This window comes from Gossypium hirsutum, chromosome A13, assembly GCF_007990345.1.
Source record: "Gossypium hirsutum isolate 1008001.06 chromosome A13, Gossypium_hirsutum_v2.1, whole genome shotgun sequence".
Taxonomy (NCBI): domain Eukaryota; kingdom Viridiplantae; phylum Streptophyta; class Magnoliopsida; order Malvales; family Malvaceae; genus Gossypium; species Gossypium hirsutum.
This window is the reverse complement of record NC_053436.1, coordinates 15,373,353-15,389,998: the sequence shown is the minus strand read 5'-3', so window position 1 is coordinate 15,389,998 and position 16,646 is coordinate 15,373,353. Positions and strand designations below refer to the sequence as shown.

The 16,646-nt window shown below is 32.3% G+C and overlaps 2 protein-coding genes across 5 annotated transcripts; one reads left to right on the top strand and one right to left on the bottom strand.

Annotated features, from left to right (window-relative positions):
• The first annotated feature begins 4,423 nt into the window (after positions 1-4,423).
• Positions 4,424-10,457, top strand: LOC107893988 (endoplasmic reticulum-Golgi intermediate compartment protein 3). 3 transcript variants are annotated; one of them, XM_016819148.2, is made up of 14 exons: positions 4,424-4,597; positions 4,755-4,980; positions 5,458-5,531; positions 5,827-5,910; positions 6,020-6,100; positions 7,108-7,188; positions 7,796-7,888; positions 8,092-8,271; positions 8,401-8,468; positions 8,611-8,662; positions 8,885-8,938; positions 9,040-9,132; positions 9,804-9,870; positions 10,059-10,457. In XM_016819148.2, the coding sequence occupies exons 2-14, from the start codon at positions 4,836-4,838 to the stop codon at positions 10,148-10,150; spliced, it is 1,164 nt and encodes a 387-aa protein (XP_016674637.2). In that variant the 5' UTR covers positions 4,424-4,597; positions 4,755-4,835; the 3' UTR covers positions 10,151-10,457. The 3 variants fall into 3 exon arrangements, with proteins under 3 accessions (XP_016674637.2, XP_016674638.2, XP_040940915.1); XM_016819149.2 differs by having other exon boundaries at positions 4,459-4,597; positions 4,800-4,980; XM_041084981.1 differs by lacking the exon at positions 10,059-10,457 and adding an exon at positions 9,639-9,699 and having other exon boundaries at positions 4,469-4,980; positions 9,804-9,862.
• Positions 10,458-11,446: 989 nt separating this feature from the next.
• LOC107893989 (5'-3' exoribonuclease) lies at positions 11,447-15,653 on the bottom strand. Of its 2 annotated transcripts, XM_016819151.2 has the most exons (6): positions 15,528-15,653; positions 14,971-15,370; positions 13,009-13,133; positions 12,552-12,863; positions 12,281-12,450; positions 11,447-12,049 (listed from the first exon to the last, which is right to left on the bottom strand). In XM_016819151.2, the coding sequence occupies exons 2-6, from the start codon at positions 15,322-15,324 to the stop codon at positions 11,634-11,636; spliced, it is 1,377 nt and encodes a 458-aa protein (XP_016674640.1). In that variant the 5' UTR covers positions 15,325-15,370; positions 15,528-15,653; the 3' UTR covers positions 11,447-11,633. The 2 variants fall into 2 exon arrangements, with proteins under 2 accessions (XP_016674640.1, XP_016674639.1); XM_016819150.2 differs by having other exon boundaries at positions 14,971-15,541.
• Between the last annotated feature and the right edge of the window lie 993 nt (positions 15,654-16,646).

Sequence of the window (16,646 nt, the reverse complement as noted above, 5' to 3'; positions counted from 1 at the left end):
ATGGCTAAAGTAATAAAAATTAAGCATTCCTAATATCTTAGTCCCCGGCAATGGCGCCAAAAACTTAATGGTCGCTAAACTATCTAAAAATTTCGACTAAGGCAAGCGCACCTATCGAACAGTAGTATAGTTATGGTAAGACTGGAAATATCGTATCCACAAGGACTAAAAGTACTAGTAATTACTATCTTTTTATTACCTAGCTTAAAAATTAAAGGGATGTTTTTAAACTAAGATTAACTATCTAATTAACTAAGAACACGACAGAGAAAAAAATTGGAAAATACTTTTGGAAAACCGATGGAGAAGACAATACCCAAGGAAGAATCCACCTAGACTTCACTTATTACTTCTAAATTAGACGATTTATTTACTTGACTTAATTCGTAGAAATCCCCGATTTATGTTAATATCTCTCTCGAGACTAAAAACAACTAACTCTAGGTTGATTAATTGAAATCTCTTTCTAATTAAAACCCCTATTATCGCATTAACTCAATCTATGGACCCCCTTATTAGATTTGGCTCTAATCCGGTATATTTAGTCGTCCTATGTCTAGGATTGCATTCAACTCTGCTTAATTATGCTAGATCTACTCTTAAACATAGATTTTTGCTCCACTGAATAAGCACATCAGACTTGAATTAGTATCCTAAAATATTAAAGCAAGAATTAAGAACACATAATTAAGAGTAAGAACAAGTATTTCTCATATAATTCAAAAGATAATAAGATCTGTCTTAGGTTTCATCTCTCTTAGGTATTTAAGGAGTTTAGTTCATAATGATGGGGGAAAACATCTCAAAATTGGGAAAACAACAAAACATAAAGAAATTCAAAAACTTCGGTAAAAATTGAATGGAGATATTCAATCTTGAAGTAAATCCTGCTTCTGAGCTGATTTCAATGGCTGTCTTCGAGTATTTTCTGCCTTCTACTCCATTTTTTTCCCCTTGATCCTCTTCTAGGATGTTTATATAGATTTTGGAATGCCAAAATAGCCCAAAATTAGCATTTTCCAAATAGAATTAGACTTGGGCTCAAGAAGGACACGGTCGTATGCCACGCTCGTGTGAAGGTGCTCAGGCCGTATACAATTCTGATATGATTTTAAGTCGACACGACCATGAAACACGAGAGTGTGGTCTGCCCGTGTGTCTACACGGGCGTGTGGATTACCCGTGTGGAAGTGTCTGGGTCGTGTGTAGCACTGAAATAAACCTATTTTGTCCGTTTTTGGCCTTTTTATTACACTTTTCACTTTCCTATGCTCATCTGGATATAAAACATGAAATTAAAGGATTAAGAGCATCAAATTCACTAAATCTTATGATAATTCATCCAAAAATATGCCAAGCACGAGATTAAAATATGTTACTATTGAGATTTATCAATGGAACTCACACTGAGCTTCATAGTTCTCTCAATGTTATCTCCATCTTTACAGATAACCTACCAAGTTAGGACATAAACAAGGCATCTGGAGGGTCTCGGCTTGGTTTTGCTTATTGAAATATTTGAGATTTATTATTTTTCGTTATTCAGAGACTATAATATTTTATTTAAACTGTGGCATGAGACTTAGGTTAAGTTTAGTGTTTATTTAGTATGCATGACATTTAATGTGATTTTAGGATGTTGAAAGACGGATTCAAATTATCTATGCATAAAACTATTTTGATTGTACTTAATTAAAACTAAATATCACTTTTTCGCTGCTATGTTATAAATTTATTTTGACTAATAAATAAAATAAAAATTAACTAAGTTTTCAGTGGTAATCACCTTTTTCAAGAAAAATATTAGATTAATCGTATTTCTGTTGACTCATGAGTCTTTTCAAAAATAAGCTAAGTTTTTTTTTAAGATAAACAAATGTCTTAAAATGTCTATTTTATAAATTTCGATAACTCTGCTAGGCCATCTCAGTGGCCGATATAATCTCCTGAATTCAGGCCTAACGTCTAGGCCAGGTTGGAGAGGTTACAAAAATTGATTAAGCAACCAAGATTTTTAAATAAAAAAAAGATAGAAACTCAATATCTCAAATTTAAAGTATAAAGACTAAATTTTAATTTTCAAAAAAGTACATGGACTTTTGGCGGATTTAAACCTACATAAAAAATAACATAGTATGATAGGGTGAATGTTTGGTTATGCTAGCAGTGTAATTTTTTTATTTCACAAGTAGCCTTAAAAATGGCCATGTATCTTTTTTTTAATATTTATTTTTTTAATATTTTTGTATATTCCTGTAAAACACTCGTCAACCACATAATCTTTCTTATAGAGTCTAAAAACTTCACTGGCAGCATACAAAATATTTTTCCAATATAATATATTACAAATTTATAAAATAAGTCGGGCCACGTCAGACTTCGAGCTTTGAATATTAAAACTATTGAACCTAACCCATATTTTAAACGTACCTAATATTTTTACTAAAATCCTCTTACACTTGAATTTAAACAAATAATTCAACACATAAAAAAGTATAGAACCAACATACTAGACCTGATCATAGGTAGGGCTGATACAAAATTTTAGGCCCATTTTCTATACTTGAGTCAAACTCAACTCGAAAAATAGGTCTAAAATTTTGTCCAAACTCAACTCAGATAAAAAATGCTAAACCCAAGTCTGGCCCGATTCGTCCTTAATAAATTTTTTATATGAAAATAAAATTAAAAAATAAAATATATCAAATACACCAAAAATTTTTAAAATAAATATTTCCCAACAAATTAAAAATATATTAGCAACTTAGCTACCAAATGTATCTAAAATAGTAGCAAAATTAACAATAACATAAGAGTTATACGTTAGCAATATAATAATAAAATGATATCAAAACAACAAAAAACATGGAAAAAAAATTAGCCAAATTCGAGCAAAAGACTAGGAAAAAAATTCTTATCCAAGTTCAGCCTATTTAAAAAATAAAAAAAAATTATTTTTATCTAAACTCTTTTTTAAATCTATATCTTTATTTAAATCCTCTCATTTTTTTTTAAATGAGTTTTTAAAATTAAGTGAGTGGCTCACTACAACACATCAACAACAAAAGAAATAACAAAGAAAAAAAAGCGTTAAAATAATGAAACTATATTTTGTATAAAGGAAAAAGTTGGAAAACGTGTAAAAGAAGTGTTGTACTTTAATGACCAATAAATTAAACAAGGAACAAAAAACCAAGACTACTAACAAATTACAAGTTGGGACGATAATCTTTTCCTAAATTGTGAAACAATGCCATAAAGCAGTACATTTATATAAACAGGACAAATTCCTTTCTTTTTTTTTGTCACAAGAATTTTCACAAACGCTTTTGTTTGAGAAATATAAACACAGAAAATCAGTGTTCTTCATTCTGCCAACAAAACCCGATTAGGAAAGGTGTGAATGTTTTCTTTTCTCTCAGGAATTTTAGTGGGATAAATAGATATTTAGTCCTAAATTTGGTGATTTTTCTCAACTTCATACTTTTTTTTATTCACATTAATTTTAGAATTTGACAACTTTTCCTAATTTTAATCCATGTGAAAATGTGCCACATTATCACGGGGATTAAAATTGGAAAAAAAGTTACAAATTTCCAAGACTGTTATGGTCAAAAAGTAAACTGTTTTATTTTATCTATTTATTTATGGTTAGTTATTATGATTTTTTTCGTTTACTATGCTCAAATTAAGTGTTGATGGTAGGTTTCTCCTGTTTTATTAGCATATTTTATATTTGATTTAACTAAAAATATATATCTCAAATTTTACTAAAACCTGTTTATATTTTTTTAAAGCTTACATTATAATATTATATGTTGTTAAAATCTTAATTTTTATGTTAAAGCGTAAGTACAACTCTTATCTTAAATGTATTGACAATATTTCAAGCTAAGCAGAGGTAGTTCGGACTTTAAACAAGTTGTAGCTCAAATTTAAGATTTATTTTGATACTTTGATTTGGTATAATTTAGTTTCTTTACTTTTATAATATCATTAATTCGTGAAATTTTTTATAATGTCATTAGTTAGTCAAGAGACCATTTTAATTAAAATGCTGATGTATAGTTGTGAAGTCAGAAATTTTTTTTAGGAGAGTTGAAATTAATTTTTAATTTTTACGATAATAAAAATATAATTTTATCATTTTAATAGTCTATATTTTTATAATTTTTAAAAGATTAAATTAATTTTTATTATTTTAGGGGTTAAAATATAATTTTATCTTTATTAATTTAAAATTTTAAAATTTTAAAAGACTTAAAAGAAAAAAATTTCATTTTAGAGTGCTGCCCTTGCCAGCCCCTAAATATGAAAATAGTTTTTAACTTTAACTTTATGGACTAAATTAAAATTTTAATATCAAAAGGGACCTTTAGTGGAAAATAGTAAAAAAGAATAAATCTCCCGGAAGAAGGAAAGAACAACTCCCAAATATGAATGCGGTTCGACATTTTTAACACATCAAATTGGACTTTTGACCCATTTGATTGCACTCATGATTGATGCCCATTTATGTAAATTCACTGAAACTAGTACCAGAGGGTAGCCTTTGACGACGGCCTCTCTGTCACTCTCTCTCCTTTCTGGCTTTCTCGTAAGCGCCGCCGTCTTCAAAATAAAAATAAAAATAAAACCCAACCTTTAATTGGATTTGCATCTTTTTTTCTCTGTACATATTAATTGATTTAGTAATTTTCTTATCAAAACACAGGCAAACATATAATTTAAACCAAATTTTTTTCTTTCTTTAGAGGGTTTCAGAGCTTGGGGATCTTTGTTTTTTGGTTTCTGTTTAGTTTTTTTTTCCGACGCCGGAGAAAAAGGGGTTGGCCATGAAGAACACCGTCTTAAGCAAGCTACGGAATTTAGACGCCTACCCGAAAGTCAATGAAGATTTCTTCACCCGTTCACTTTCTGGTGGCATTATCACCCTTGTCTCTTCTCTTGCCATACTCTTACTCGTCTTTTCCGAATTCAGTAAGTCAATCTTTTGTTCTATTTCTTTTGATTTTCTTTATGAATATGAACATTACAATTTTGGGTTGTTCTTATATTTATATATGCAAATTTGAGGTTGATCTTATTTTTACATATGCAAATTCGTGTCGTTTGAATTTTTGTATGTATATTTAACTTTACAAATTTGGGTTTTTTCTTTGTGTGTGTGTGTTCAATTGAAAGGTAAGATCTTTGAGTAAGTGAGTATAAAAGTTCTTGTACTAATGTAGATACAGGTATTTTAGAAGCTACATTAATTGCCTTTTATATTTGGTCTTTCACTTAAGGTGTTAATTTTATAAGCAATTAACTGGAAGTTAAGCAACTTAGACTAGAATGAAATCCTCATTATATGTTTTTAATAAAAGATATAACTTTGTTGTTGGGACCTGGTGATGTTTAATTCTTCTATCATGAGTATTGTGATTATGTGGACTGCTTTTTTTTTTTTTGCAGGACTGTACCTGCACACAGTTACGGAGACGAAGCTATTGGTGGATACTTCAAGAGGGGAAACCTTCCGCATAAATGTAACCATCTATTCCCACTTGTTGTTAAACGACTTTCCTGGGTTCATATTCTGAATTTGTTGACTTCTAAAAGTTAGTTCTATACATTGTTTCAAGTTTATGTCTTGTGTGCGAGTTTTCATGATATTTTTTAAAACTTTCTACTTGATTTACTACTGATGCGGAATGCTCAAAGCAAATGTTAGAGCCTTTTATGTTGAAAATTTTTCATGTTTGTTTGTTGTCGTGGTTTAAATGTATTAGTAAAACAATATTTGATGCTTTGTTTACACCCCATTTCTGTTTGGACTGGCAGTTTGATGTCACTTTTCCGGCAATTCCCTGTTCGATACTCAGTGTTGATGCTATGGATATCAGTGGCGAGCAACATCTTGACATAGTATGTGGAGTGCAGCAGATGCTCAGATGATTATTGCTCAATGTTTTAACTGTTTATTTTGATTTATTTTAACTGCTTCCATTCGTGAACTTGCTATGTTTATGTGCAGAAACATGATATAATTAAGAAAAGAATCAATACTAATGGTGATGTGATAGAATCCAAGCCAGATGGTATAGGAGCACCAAAGGTAATTGAAATATAATTCTTTAGCCCTTCTTGTTCGCATTTGCATTTCTTGGTTTTGAAGCATGACTTGCCTTTAATAGAAATTATTTATGTACCATAGAATGATGTGTTACATGGTTGGCAATTTGCTAGATAGGAACAATTGAAAGATATAAAGTATTAAAATGAAAGTGAAGACATGATTTTTAATATTCGAAGGGAAGTTATTTGTGCTTCCTAATACAACTATAGTTGAGGCACATGATCAAATAGTGTGAAGTTCTTCTAGGCAAAGATAATGAGCTTTTTGCCAAACATATTCCGCCTATAGGCTATGTAGCTTAGTTTTTAAGGAAAGTTGGAGATATCAAAGAATTCTAAAATAGTCTTCTATAGCTCATGAGTGTGTATCTGTTAATCCTCAGTGCCATTTAACTTGGTAAGAGAAGATAAGAAACTGGAAACAGTGGACTATTATCTATGTTTTAGTATTATATTTCTATTTAAGGAAAGAGAGAATATAAGTTTTTAAGTTCTAATGAATATCGGCTGTTTTAGAACAGATCTACCAGCAGCAGTCCCCGTGGTGACTGAAAATTTTCAAGTAATTGTTCGTAGTTCAGAATCGAGAAGATGCTGAAAACTTTTGTTTTTTCTTAAAGGTTCCTCTAGGTTTAAATTTTGAAGGTAAAACACGAGGAAAAGTGAAAGTAAACATGCAAGAAAGAAAGACAAGGTGGTTTTCAGGCTTATTCTGTTAACCAGTAAGGAAAGATAGCAGCTTTAGGATGCTAATCTTATCTGAGTGTTTGATTGTTAATTACTGGTCATACATGTGACGGGTATACTTTTGCACTAAGGACCCTTATTAAGTTGTTGCAATCTCCTTTACCCTAAGTTACTGACATGTTGGCATTTGATGTTATCACTCCTTAATTAAATAGTCTTCTTCGTATTTCTTTTTACTTGTTTATGTCATTAACTCCATTTGGTTTGTTTTGGCCTAATTCAATTTTTTTTTTCTTTCAGATTGAGAAACCTCTGCAGAGACATGGTGGCAGGCTTGAACAAAATGAGACATATTGTGGTTCGTGCTTTGGTGCAGAGCAGGTATGTGCTATATCTAGAAGTCCTTATCTCTTTCTCACTCTGTTATTGGAGCATGTTGAGTAACATCATTTAAGTGGTTGACTAGTAATTGGCTGGAAAACTTTCATGAGATATTCAAGAAACTATTTATTGCTCTAAAACCAGGATACTTGTTTTTTCTGATTGTTACATTAATGTGTAGTTTATTTCTCTAAATTTGTCTCTGCTATATATGTGAACCTCTTGTTATTGTATTAAAATTAAAGATCATGGAGAAACTACAACATTCTATGTGAAATACAAATCGACTCGACTCTAGAACAACCTAGTGTTTTCTTAAAAAGTTGGCGATATTAGAAACCATAATTGGAAAAGTATACTTCGTATATCAGCTTTTTTCACCCTTTAGGAGCTAAATTCCCCTTAAGTTAATCTTTGTGCAGTTTGTAAATCTTTACTTCTGGCTTATCCTTGAAGACACTACTGAAATTAGTATGATAAAATGATGTTAAGGTTGCTATACAAGCTTAACTGGAATGCTTATCCCATATGTAACATCCTTGCTAATTATTTGATTGTTTACATACCACTTACGAAAGGTTTTCTCTTTTCCTTCCCTATGGTGCAGTCAGATGATGACTGTTGTAACTCCTGCGAAGAGGTTCGTGACGCATATCGTCGAAAAGGGTGGGCAATGACTAATGCAGACTTGATTGACCAGGTTTCTTTCCAAGTTCTTTCCTTGAGTATTGTTTTGGTGCTGTTTGGTATTTAATGTACTGCATGTGCTAAGAATTGATGGGATCTTATATTTTGGAAAATTTTCATCCTCTTGCTCCCTACAACAGGAAAACAAATTGAACTTTCTGTCTTGATATTTCTCGTTTTTTACTCTCTTTTGTTTTTTTCTTTTCTGCTGTCCAGTGCAAAAGAGAAGGCTTTTTCGAAAGGATAAAAGAGCAGGAGGGTGAAGGATGCAATGTTCACGGATCTCTTGAAGTTAATAGGGTTGCTGGAAATTTTCATTTTGCACCTGGCAAAACTTTTCATCAGTCGAACATTTTCTTTGATGACTTGATGTCTGTCCATAAGGACAGTTACAATGTGAGACTCATCTTTGTATTTAAGTTCCATTTTTTAATGGAACTGTTATGTGCTATTTATATATATGCTTTACATTTGTTACAAATTTTGAATGGTACTGATACTTTATATTTGTGGTGTACAACATAGATAAGTCACAGAATCAATAGGTTAGCTTTTGGTGAATACTTCCCCGGTGTGGTAAATCCTCTTGATGGGTAATAGTTCATTCTTTTTCTTCATGGCACTCTCATTCTTTAAAGACTTATTTATTCTTTCGGTATGTTCCTTTTCAATATGAAAGTGAAACCAAATGCAAGTACTAAAATTTTTTAATGGTTATTTTATATCACTATTTAGGGGACATTGGACCCATGAAACCTCAAATGGGATGTACCAGTACTTCATCAAGGTTGGTATTTTGAAGTATCTATGAATGTTCCTTGTTTTTAAGCTCTTTTATTGGCAGATTAACATTATCCTGCGACTTCACTGTCATTTTCATGCCAATGGCAGCAGGTTGGGGGAATCAGTTTTGGAAAAGAATGAAAAAGTTTTAGAGTATTGATCTCTCTAACATACATGGAGCCAATGCACGGACTTGTCTCAACTAATATCTTGTTTAATATTGCAGGTTGTACCCACAATATATACTGACATTAGAGGCCGCACTGTTAAATCGAATCAGGTACTGCTTGAAAGTTGGCACATTGAGAATAAGAATCACATTTTTTTTTATCATATTTATAGCATCATGTTCTGAGATTTGCTTGCATTCCTATTGCACAGTATTCCGTGACGGAGCATTTCAAGGATTTGGAGTACATTAGCCCTAATTCTCAACCTGGAGTTTTCTTCTACTATGACTTTTCTCCGATCAAGGTAGGTTCCTTTCATGTTCAACAAGGTATCTGTAGTGTTGTTTCATGACGATATAGGTAATTTCTGCTGTCAGTAGAATCTTTTTTTTATTCTCCATATTGTTTGTTTATGTTACTTTGACTTGGAGGTGCGGGTCGGGTATGGATATATCTTACACAAGCATGTTCAAATTCTTTCAAGCTTTTCCATATTTTTTAGGGCCCTTGGAGGTATGATATCCTGATATCCCTGTCCGGATTTTGTCAGACATGAGTACTTAAAGAAAAATGAGAAGTCAAGCTGCATAGTTGCTTTTCATTTTATCGTCTTGTCTCGTGTTTGTTTTGTTTTAAGTTGTTCTCTCTTCACTTGAACCCTAAAACCTTAAATAAACATGGTAGTCTGCTTATATTGGAAAGTCTCGTGTGCTTTGCCTGCTTAAAGCTTCATGGTAGTCCTTTTTGCAAGGTTTTTGGTTTCCCTCTGTTATTTTCATATACATCTTTCCTCGCCGTTCACATGCATAGGACCCGATCAGAGTCCAGAAGCTGATACATTTGAATGGTGATTAAAGATACGCATCGAAAAGTAAGAGAGGGAAACATAATCTAATGTTGATTTGCTAAAGATATTAACTAAAATACATCTAGAAAAACACGGTATAACATCACATTTCGTTTTTCCTTGTGCAGGTCACTTTTAAGGAGGAGCATAGTTCATTTTTGCACTTCATCACCAATATCTGTGCTGTAATCGGAGGTACTATCATTACTCTAACTATATTTTCCTACTTGAATGTCAGATATTTGTGGACGGTCGGTCATATTATCATACTATGTCCGAATATGTATTGTGTAAGATTAGTTTAGAAAAAAAAATGAAGACTTGTAATATAATTATTCATGACTGAACCTAGTCCTAATGCGATTGTGTTACTTCCCATTCAGGTATCTTCACAGTCGCAGGGATAATTGACACGTTCGTATACCATGGTCAAAGAAGGATGAAGAAAAAGATGGAAATCGGAAAATTCAGATAATTTTGTCTGCACATTTATTCCGACACAACCTTGGTTTTCGACACGATAGTTTTTCTTGGCTTTCAACACGATAGTTTTCTTTTCCAATGGTTCGGATGCTAAATAGTTGGTGCTTTCATAGGGATCCATCCATGCTGCTGTTTTATTCCGAAGAGTGTATGACATTGGTCCTTCAAATCATTGCTGAAATTGTCTGGTTTGCCCCATATATTAGAGTCTTAAAAAGAATATAATTTATCTATGCACTTGTAATTTGTAATTGATTTTTCTTGTTTTAATTCTTATTAACACCAAGCAGTTTCTAAAATTATTGCATATTTTGTCTGAAACTTCTCTCTACTAATACTATTTAATGGCAATGATCTTTTCAATGGCAAAACCAAAAAACAAAAAAAAAACTTAATAATATATCAATAAACAGATGCTTATTATTCACTTAAATTCTGAGGACTTACTGATTTGTGCAAATTTAGTTTCTCTTGGTTTTTCCGCTTTTCGATTTGCTACTCGACTTATTAAAAGATTAGGTACAATAACAGATTTAGCTCCTCAGTTTTTATAGTTTTTGTCAATTTGATCCTTACTATTTTTATTTTAATTTTAATTATTAAAAAGTGGAAAGAAAACACTTAAACTTAAGAATAAACTCATAATCAATTGAATAATGATTTCTTAAAAATAATAATTATGAGTTTATTCTTTTAAGTAATTGAAATTTAATTTTCTTAAAAATAACTTCGAAAAGTTCCCTCTCTTTCACCTCCTTGCTTTCTTTTTGAATATTCCCTAAACTGTCGTGACTTCTCTAGTAACCGAAATTATTTGACAAAACCTTCATTCTTACTTCTTCTTTTTTAACTTGAAACCCCAAAAGGAAAAAAAATCAAGTCCCTTTTCTTGTATGGCTTTTTTCGATTTTCCAAATAGCTATAACCTCCTTGATGTTAGTACCTTAACAAGGTTATTTTACGATCTAGATTCAACTATTTTGTTAAAATAATTTATCGTTGTTATTATAAGTGATTTAAAGTTAAATTATGTAATTTACTTAAATCAAAAGTTCGATTTATTTGATAAATAAAAATTTATAATGTAAATTAGTTAATATCCACCGTACTTAAGATCTCTAGTAGTAATAGTTAATAGTAGGTTTTTTTGGCACGGGAATATTTTTCATTTTTAAAATTTCTACATATATATTTAAAAAAATTAATAATTAAAGAAAATAAAAATAATAGAGATATTAATGTGGTTCTAGAGAGCAAAGCATTAGAACAAAAAAAATAAGGCAAGATATAGATGGTACATGGTTTATACTTGGGCAATAAAACCAAAAATACACACAGGTTGAATCACCAAATGTGATTAGTTTAGTTGGGATTTTAACAAAACCAAAAGAATATGCCACTCGCTCTTTATCTTTGCAACAATGGCAAGAAGCAAATGGTACCTAGTCTTTTTTTTTTTTTCCTCCAATCAAGTACTATTTGGTCTCTATAGGAACTTGAACTCCACTAAGGTTGATCGTAGCATGGGAAAGCTTCAACCTAATGGCCTCGAATTCATCGTTCTGCCGTTCTTCGGCAGTCAACCACGATGCTAAACAACGATCAATCAAGTCCTTGCCACAACTCGAGGGAGAAGTTCCCTTGAAACTGCCCATCCTTGTAAATCTCGCTATCTTGGCGAGGTTTGTGTCAGAGGGTTCCTTTGCATAACCCTCTAGAATGTCCTTAATGGCACTGCACCAGATAGGTCGAGCTACCTTAAGAAAGTCGTGCAGAACCACCACTGGAAGGTTCACGCTTCCTAGTTCGGACTCACCATGGCCATCTCTCCCATGATAATCTGACCCTCCAAGCTTCAGAAGGTTGTACGTATCCGCTAAGTCATTGTATGCTGTAAAGTGTAAACCCAAAAGACGTAAAAAGCTTTTAACTAGCAGCAGTCTTGGATCATCTTTGTCTAAAGCAAATATGCAATTATGCAGGGGTAGAATCTAATTGTGCAACTGTATGAAAATAATGGAGCATTACCATGAGCATTACTCTATTTTTTTTTTTTTGTCCAAGTTCGTAAATGAAAACTTGCTGATGTTAAAGAAGGATATTAAGACAACAAATCTAATACCTGCCCGTCTTCCATTACTTCTATAAACCTCCATTCCGTGAAGGCCTGCATCTTTTAACCGTCTTATGATAGGAATCGGATTTTTTAGTGCCCAAGGATGAGCGAGGACTGCTAAACCCCCAGTTTCACATATCAGCTGCACTGCTTCTTCTGCAAGAGGCTCACTTCCTCTGTAACAAGGACCAAAACAAATTCTTCATAAATCATCACCAAACGCGAAGAAATATGCATTGAACATGTTCAGCGGGAAAAGATACAAAGAAAAGATTACGTGGAATAAGCAGGTCCTCCATCATATAAATATCTTGCAAAAGCTTGCTTTAGATTCTCCACATAACCTGCTTCAACCATAGCTCGAGCCACATGCAATCTCCCGGGAGCCACTCCCTTGCCTGCAATCTTTGTAACATGCTCCCACTTAAGAGGTAGCTTGAGTTTATTGAGTTTCAAAACAATGTCCTTAGCACGTACATAACGTCCCTCCCTTATGTTAGCCAATAATTTATCCAGCTCCTCATACCTCATGGGCCCACAGCCGCTGTAATATGCAAGGATGTGCACTGGTTCCTCCATTTCAGGATTTCTGCTTTTGAATCAATAAATGAAACATAAGAGGTGCAGAAATACACAGAAAACAACCAAACAATATGCGAGGCACTTCTACGACTGATTCTACAATAATTTTTTTTTTCCATTTACGATGATAATTGTATTAACCAAACAAGAACCTTGGAGAGAATATGGTGCTGATCTCAACACCAGGGATTATCTTGATACCGAATCTGCGAGCAGCTTCTACAGCTTCGGTGATTCCAGACATTGTATCATGATCTGTCAGAGCAAGAACTTTCACCTGTTCTGAACACAATATGCTAATCATATTCCAATTACTTAAAAGGGGTTAAAGAATCGATATGTAAAACCTGCCAATTTATTCAAAGAAACAGTAGAAAGAAATAAATACGAAGATTACAAAGTTACAATATGCTAGAAATAGATAGTTCCAAAGGATCCCCGAATTCTTCCTAAAATACTAGAAATTGGTTTCGTAATTTGCCTTTTATTCTCAAAGTTCAGATATACTTGGGAATTCAAGCTTAATTCAGCCATTCCATTGTGCGTTTCTTCTGTAACAGCTTCCTAGATAAAAATGCCAAAGTTACCAAACCAAAGAAACATAAGTCTGAGTAGTCCATTTTGTCAGGACAATAACCGGAAACTACAAACTCAAGCAAAAGGTATATGCACACATACCGAAAACAAACCACACTAGAGACACATACATGCATGCATGTGCAAAGGAATTGTTCAAATGCAAAGTCAAAGCAACATTCAACCAAAAAGAGGACAATGTCACAGTAAAAGGCTTGTTAAAACAAAACTGGCTTAAAACCAAAAAAACGAAGAAAATATTTCACTATTCAAAAAGAAGAAAAGAAGGCAAATAACATCATCAAAAAACTACCAAAAACCTGTCCTAGTTTCAATTACAGAAACTTCTTTTCTGTTTCTTCAGTCATATGATTGTGTTTGTGTTTAAAAAGAAAATGATTAACAGAAGAACCTGTTCTTTTAAACATATTAATTTTTGTCACTTGTCATGAATCATTGCTAAGTAGTTTTAACCATTTATGTGCCTAACCTAGAATCTATTTACTTCATAGGTGGAGTAGACCAAGCTTCTACATCCATAACCCTTAACACCCTACTTTGAAATCCCAATCTCACTAACATTTGCAGCTTACTTCTTGCTGGAACTCACCATCAAAATCTATACATTTATAACCCCTTTTTCACCATCAATAAACCTCATAAATTTCAGAACTACAAGTACTAAATAGTATACAGTAGCCTTTAAATATGAAAGCAAGAAAAAAAGACCAGCACTAGGAAAAATGAAATTACAAATTTGGAGCAAAAGTGACACATGAAAGTCAGTCTTACCATACTTTTTTTTATAGACAATCTACAATACTTGGACGTAAGTGTTAGATAGTACAAATTTTTTACTCAAGACAAACAGGAGAATCTGTACTGTTAAACACATTAATTTTTGTCACCTGTCATGGGTCATTGCTACGCAGTTTTGACCTGGATTAGACCAAGCTCCAACATCAATGACCCTGACACCCTCCTTTGAAATGCCAATCTAACAAATATTTATAGCTACTTCTTGCTACTCGCCATCAAAATCTGTACATTTATAGCCCATTTTCACCATCAATGAACCACTAACATACAAAGATATGGACCCTCAGAGATTTCATAAATAAAGCTACTAAATAGTATACAGTAGCCTTTAAATTTGTAGGAAAAATGAAATTACAAACTTGGAACACAAGTGACAGATGAAGTCAGCCTAAATTACTTTGGATGGTACAATCATGTCCCATACCTAAACGAATAAATATTTCAAGAAGGATAACCATAGTCATAGCCTTCAGTACAATCACATAGCCTTATGAGTTCAAACCATAAAAATCAATCTACAGTTGAATAAAAACAATGTACATCAAGAACAGTATTCCCAACAGATTCACACACAACAAAGTACTATCACTACTATTCTATTTCAGCAATTCAATCAAACACATCATGGGCTTCTATCCATTCATTCAAAAAATCTAAAACCCATATCAGATGCCGATTTATGACAAACAAAAAAGAAGTACCCAGACTCTGTGACTCACCCCATTGCCATGTGCTCTCTCAACGAGCTTAGAAGGAGACAAGAACCCATCACTGTGTTTCGAATGGGAATGCAATTCAAACACCATTTTCTCCATCCCTCTCCCCAAACTCTTTTGCACACCAAAATCATCCACCACCCACGACGATAAACCCGCCGTCGAAGAAGAATTGGGGTTCTGGTGCCTGTCTAAATAAACCCATTCGGTCACCGATTTGAAAGCCGATGTTTGCTCAGCCGTCATCTTTCTCTTGCTTCCCCCACGCTTCTTCTTCTTGTTCTTCTTCTTGTCTTTTGCTTTGCTGCTGATGTTGTTTTGGCAACTGGGATTGTTGTTATCGCCGAGACCCACCATGGTTGAAAGATTTTCTTTGCCTTATTTTCCCTGTTTTTGTTGTTTACTATGATCAAAGAGAAAAAGAAAGAGGGATTAGACAAATTGAAGTAAAGCGGGACAAGAAAAAGATACAAAAGCGGCGAAGACAGAGATGCATAGAAAGGGGCAGGGTGGGGGACACAGCGTAATGCCCCTTGTATGTCACAGGTGTCCTCTCTTACCTTTGGTCCGACAGGTGTACTTTTGGTTTTTTACCTTCTTCTTTTTCAATTTTTATTGAATAATCCATTAATGGAGTTGAAACTTGAACCAGATAACCATGAAAAAAAAATGATATAAGATAGAGCGGAAAAGTAAAAAGGTCTAATTGTAGTTACAGTCCCTCTACGATACTGAAATTTAAGTTTTTAACCTCCTTAAGTTTTTAGATCTAAAAACGTAAGTTTGATTGTTAATGCTGTTAAAATTATTCATTAAATTTAGATTCATAATTAGTCTTTTGTTATACGGCTATATCAAGTGATTTTTTTTAATTTCAAAATATCGGAATAATAATTTAACAAAATAATTTAAACAATGTTAATAATTAAACTTAATTTTTTAAATCTAAAAAATGTAAGGACTAAATTCTTGAATATAAAAATAAATAGACTAAATTCTAAATACATGAAAAGTAAAATGACTTGGAATACATTTTAACCAATTTAATCTATCTGCTTTTTATAGTGATATTATTAGTTAGTCCAATCATTTTATTAATTTTTGTACTATAAGTTATGGACTTAATCTTTCTTTATATCTTAATTTATTAAGTTTAGTGTATATACTTTTTAAACTAATCAATTTTAGTCCGTGTATTTTAAACAAAAAATCATGATTGGTATTTTTCAAGTCAGATTTTTTAAACTTTGAATTTAATTATTTTAAATAGCTTAATTATTTGAATTTTGTAAAAACAATATATTTGAAAGTTTTTATAATAATTTCATTGTAGATTCTTATCATAATTGTTCTTTTTGACATAATGTTTAGAATTATTCATGGTCCCTCTTCAACTCATAAATAGGAGGATAATGTGCTTCAGCGCACTCGAACCCACGTCCTTCTGCATTGGTAACCATGCTTATGTCAATCGAGTTAAAACTCAGTCGATTATTATTTCGTGATGCTATTAACTGGATTTCTAAATGGTGTAAGATTGAATAGACTTTGTTTAGTTCACTACTAATTGAGTTTTTTTTTTACTTTTATCATGTTTTTATAAAATTAATAGTAATAAATTTATTATCTATATTTTAAATAGATATAAAGAAAATATTTTTTTTAAATTTGTGATTCAT

Coding starts and splice junctions, on each gene's coding strand:
- LOC107893988 (XM_016819148.2), top strand. CDS start 4,836: ATGAAGAACACCGTCTTAAGCAAGCTACGGAATTTAGACGCCTACCCG. Junction 4,981..5,457: donor ACTCGTCTTTTCCGAATTCA/GTAAGTCAATCT, acceptor TTTTTTTTGCAG/GACTGTACCTGCACACAGTT. Junction 7,889..8,091: donor ATGCAGACTTGATTGACCAG/GTTTCTTTCCAA, acceptor TCTGCTGTCCAG/TGCAAAAGAGAAGGCTTTTT.
- LOC107893989 (XM_016819151.2), bottom strand. CDS start 15,324: ATGGTGGGTCTCGGCGATAACAACAATCCCAGTTGCCAAAACAACATC. Junction 13,134..14,970: donor AGAGAGCACATGGCAATGGG/GTGAGTCACAGA, acceptor TGTTCAGAACAG/GTGAAAGTTCTTGCTCTGAC. Junction 12,864..13,008: donor AGCACCATATTCTCTCCAAG/GTTCTTGTTTGG, acceptor ATTCAAAAGCAG/AAATCCTGAAATGGAGGAAC.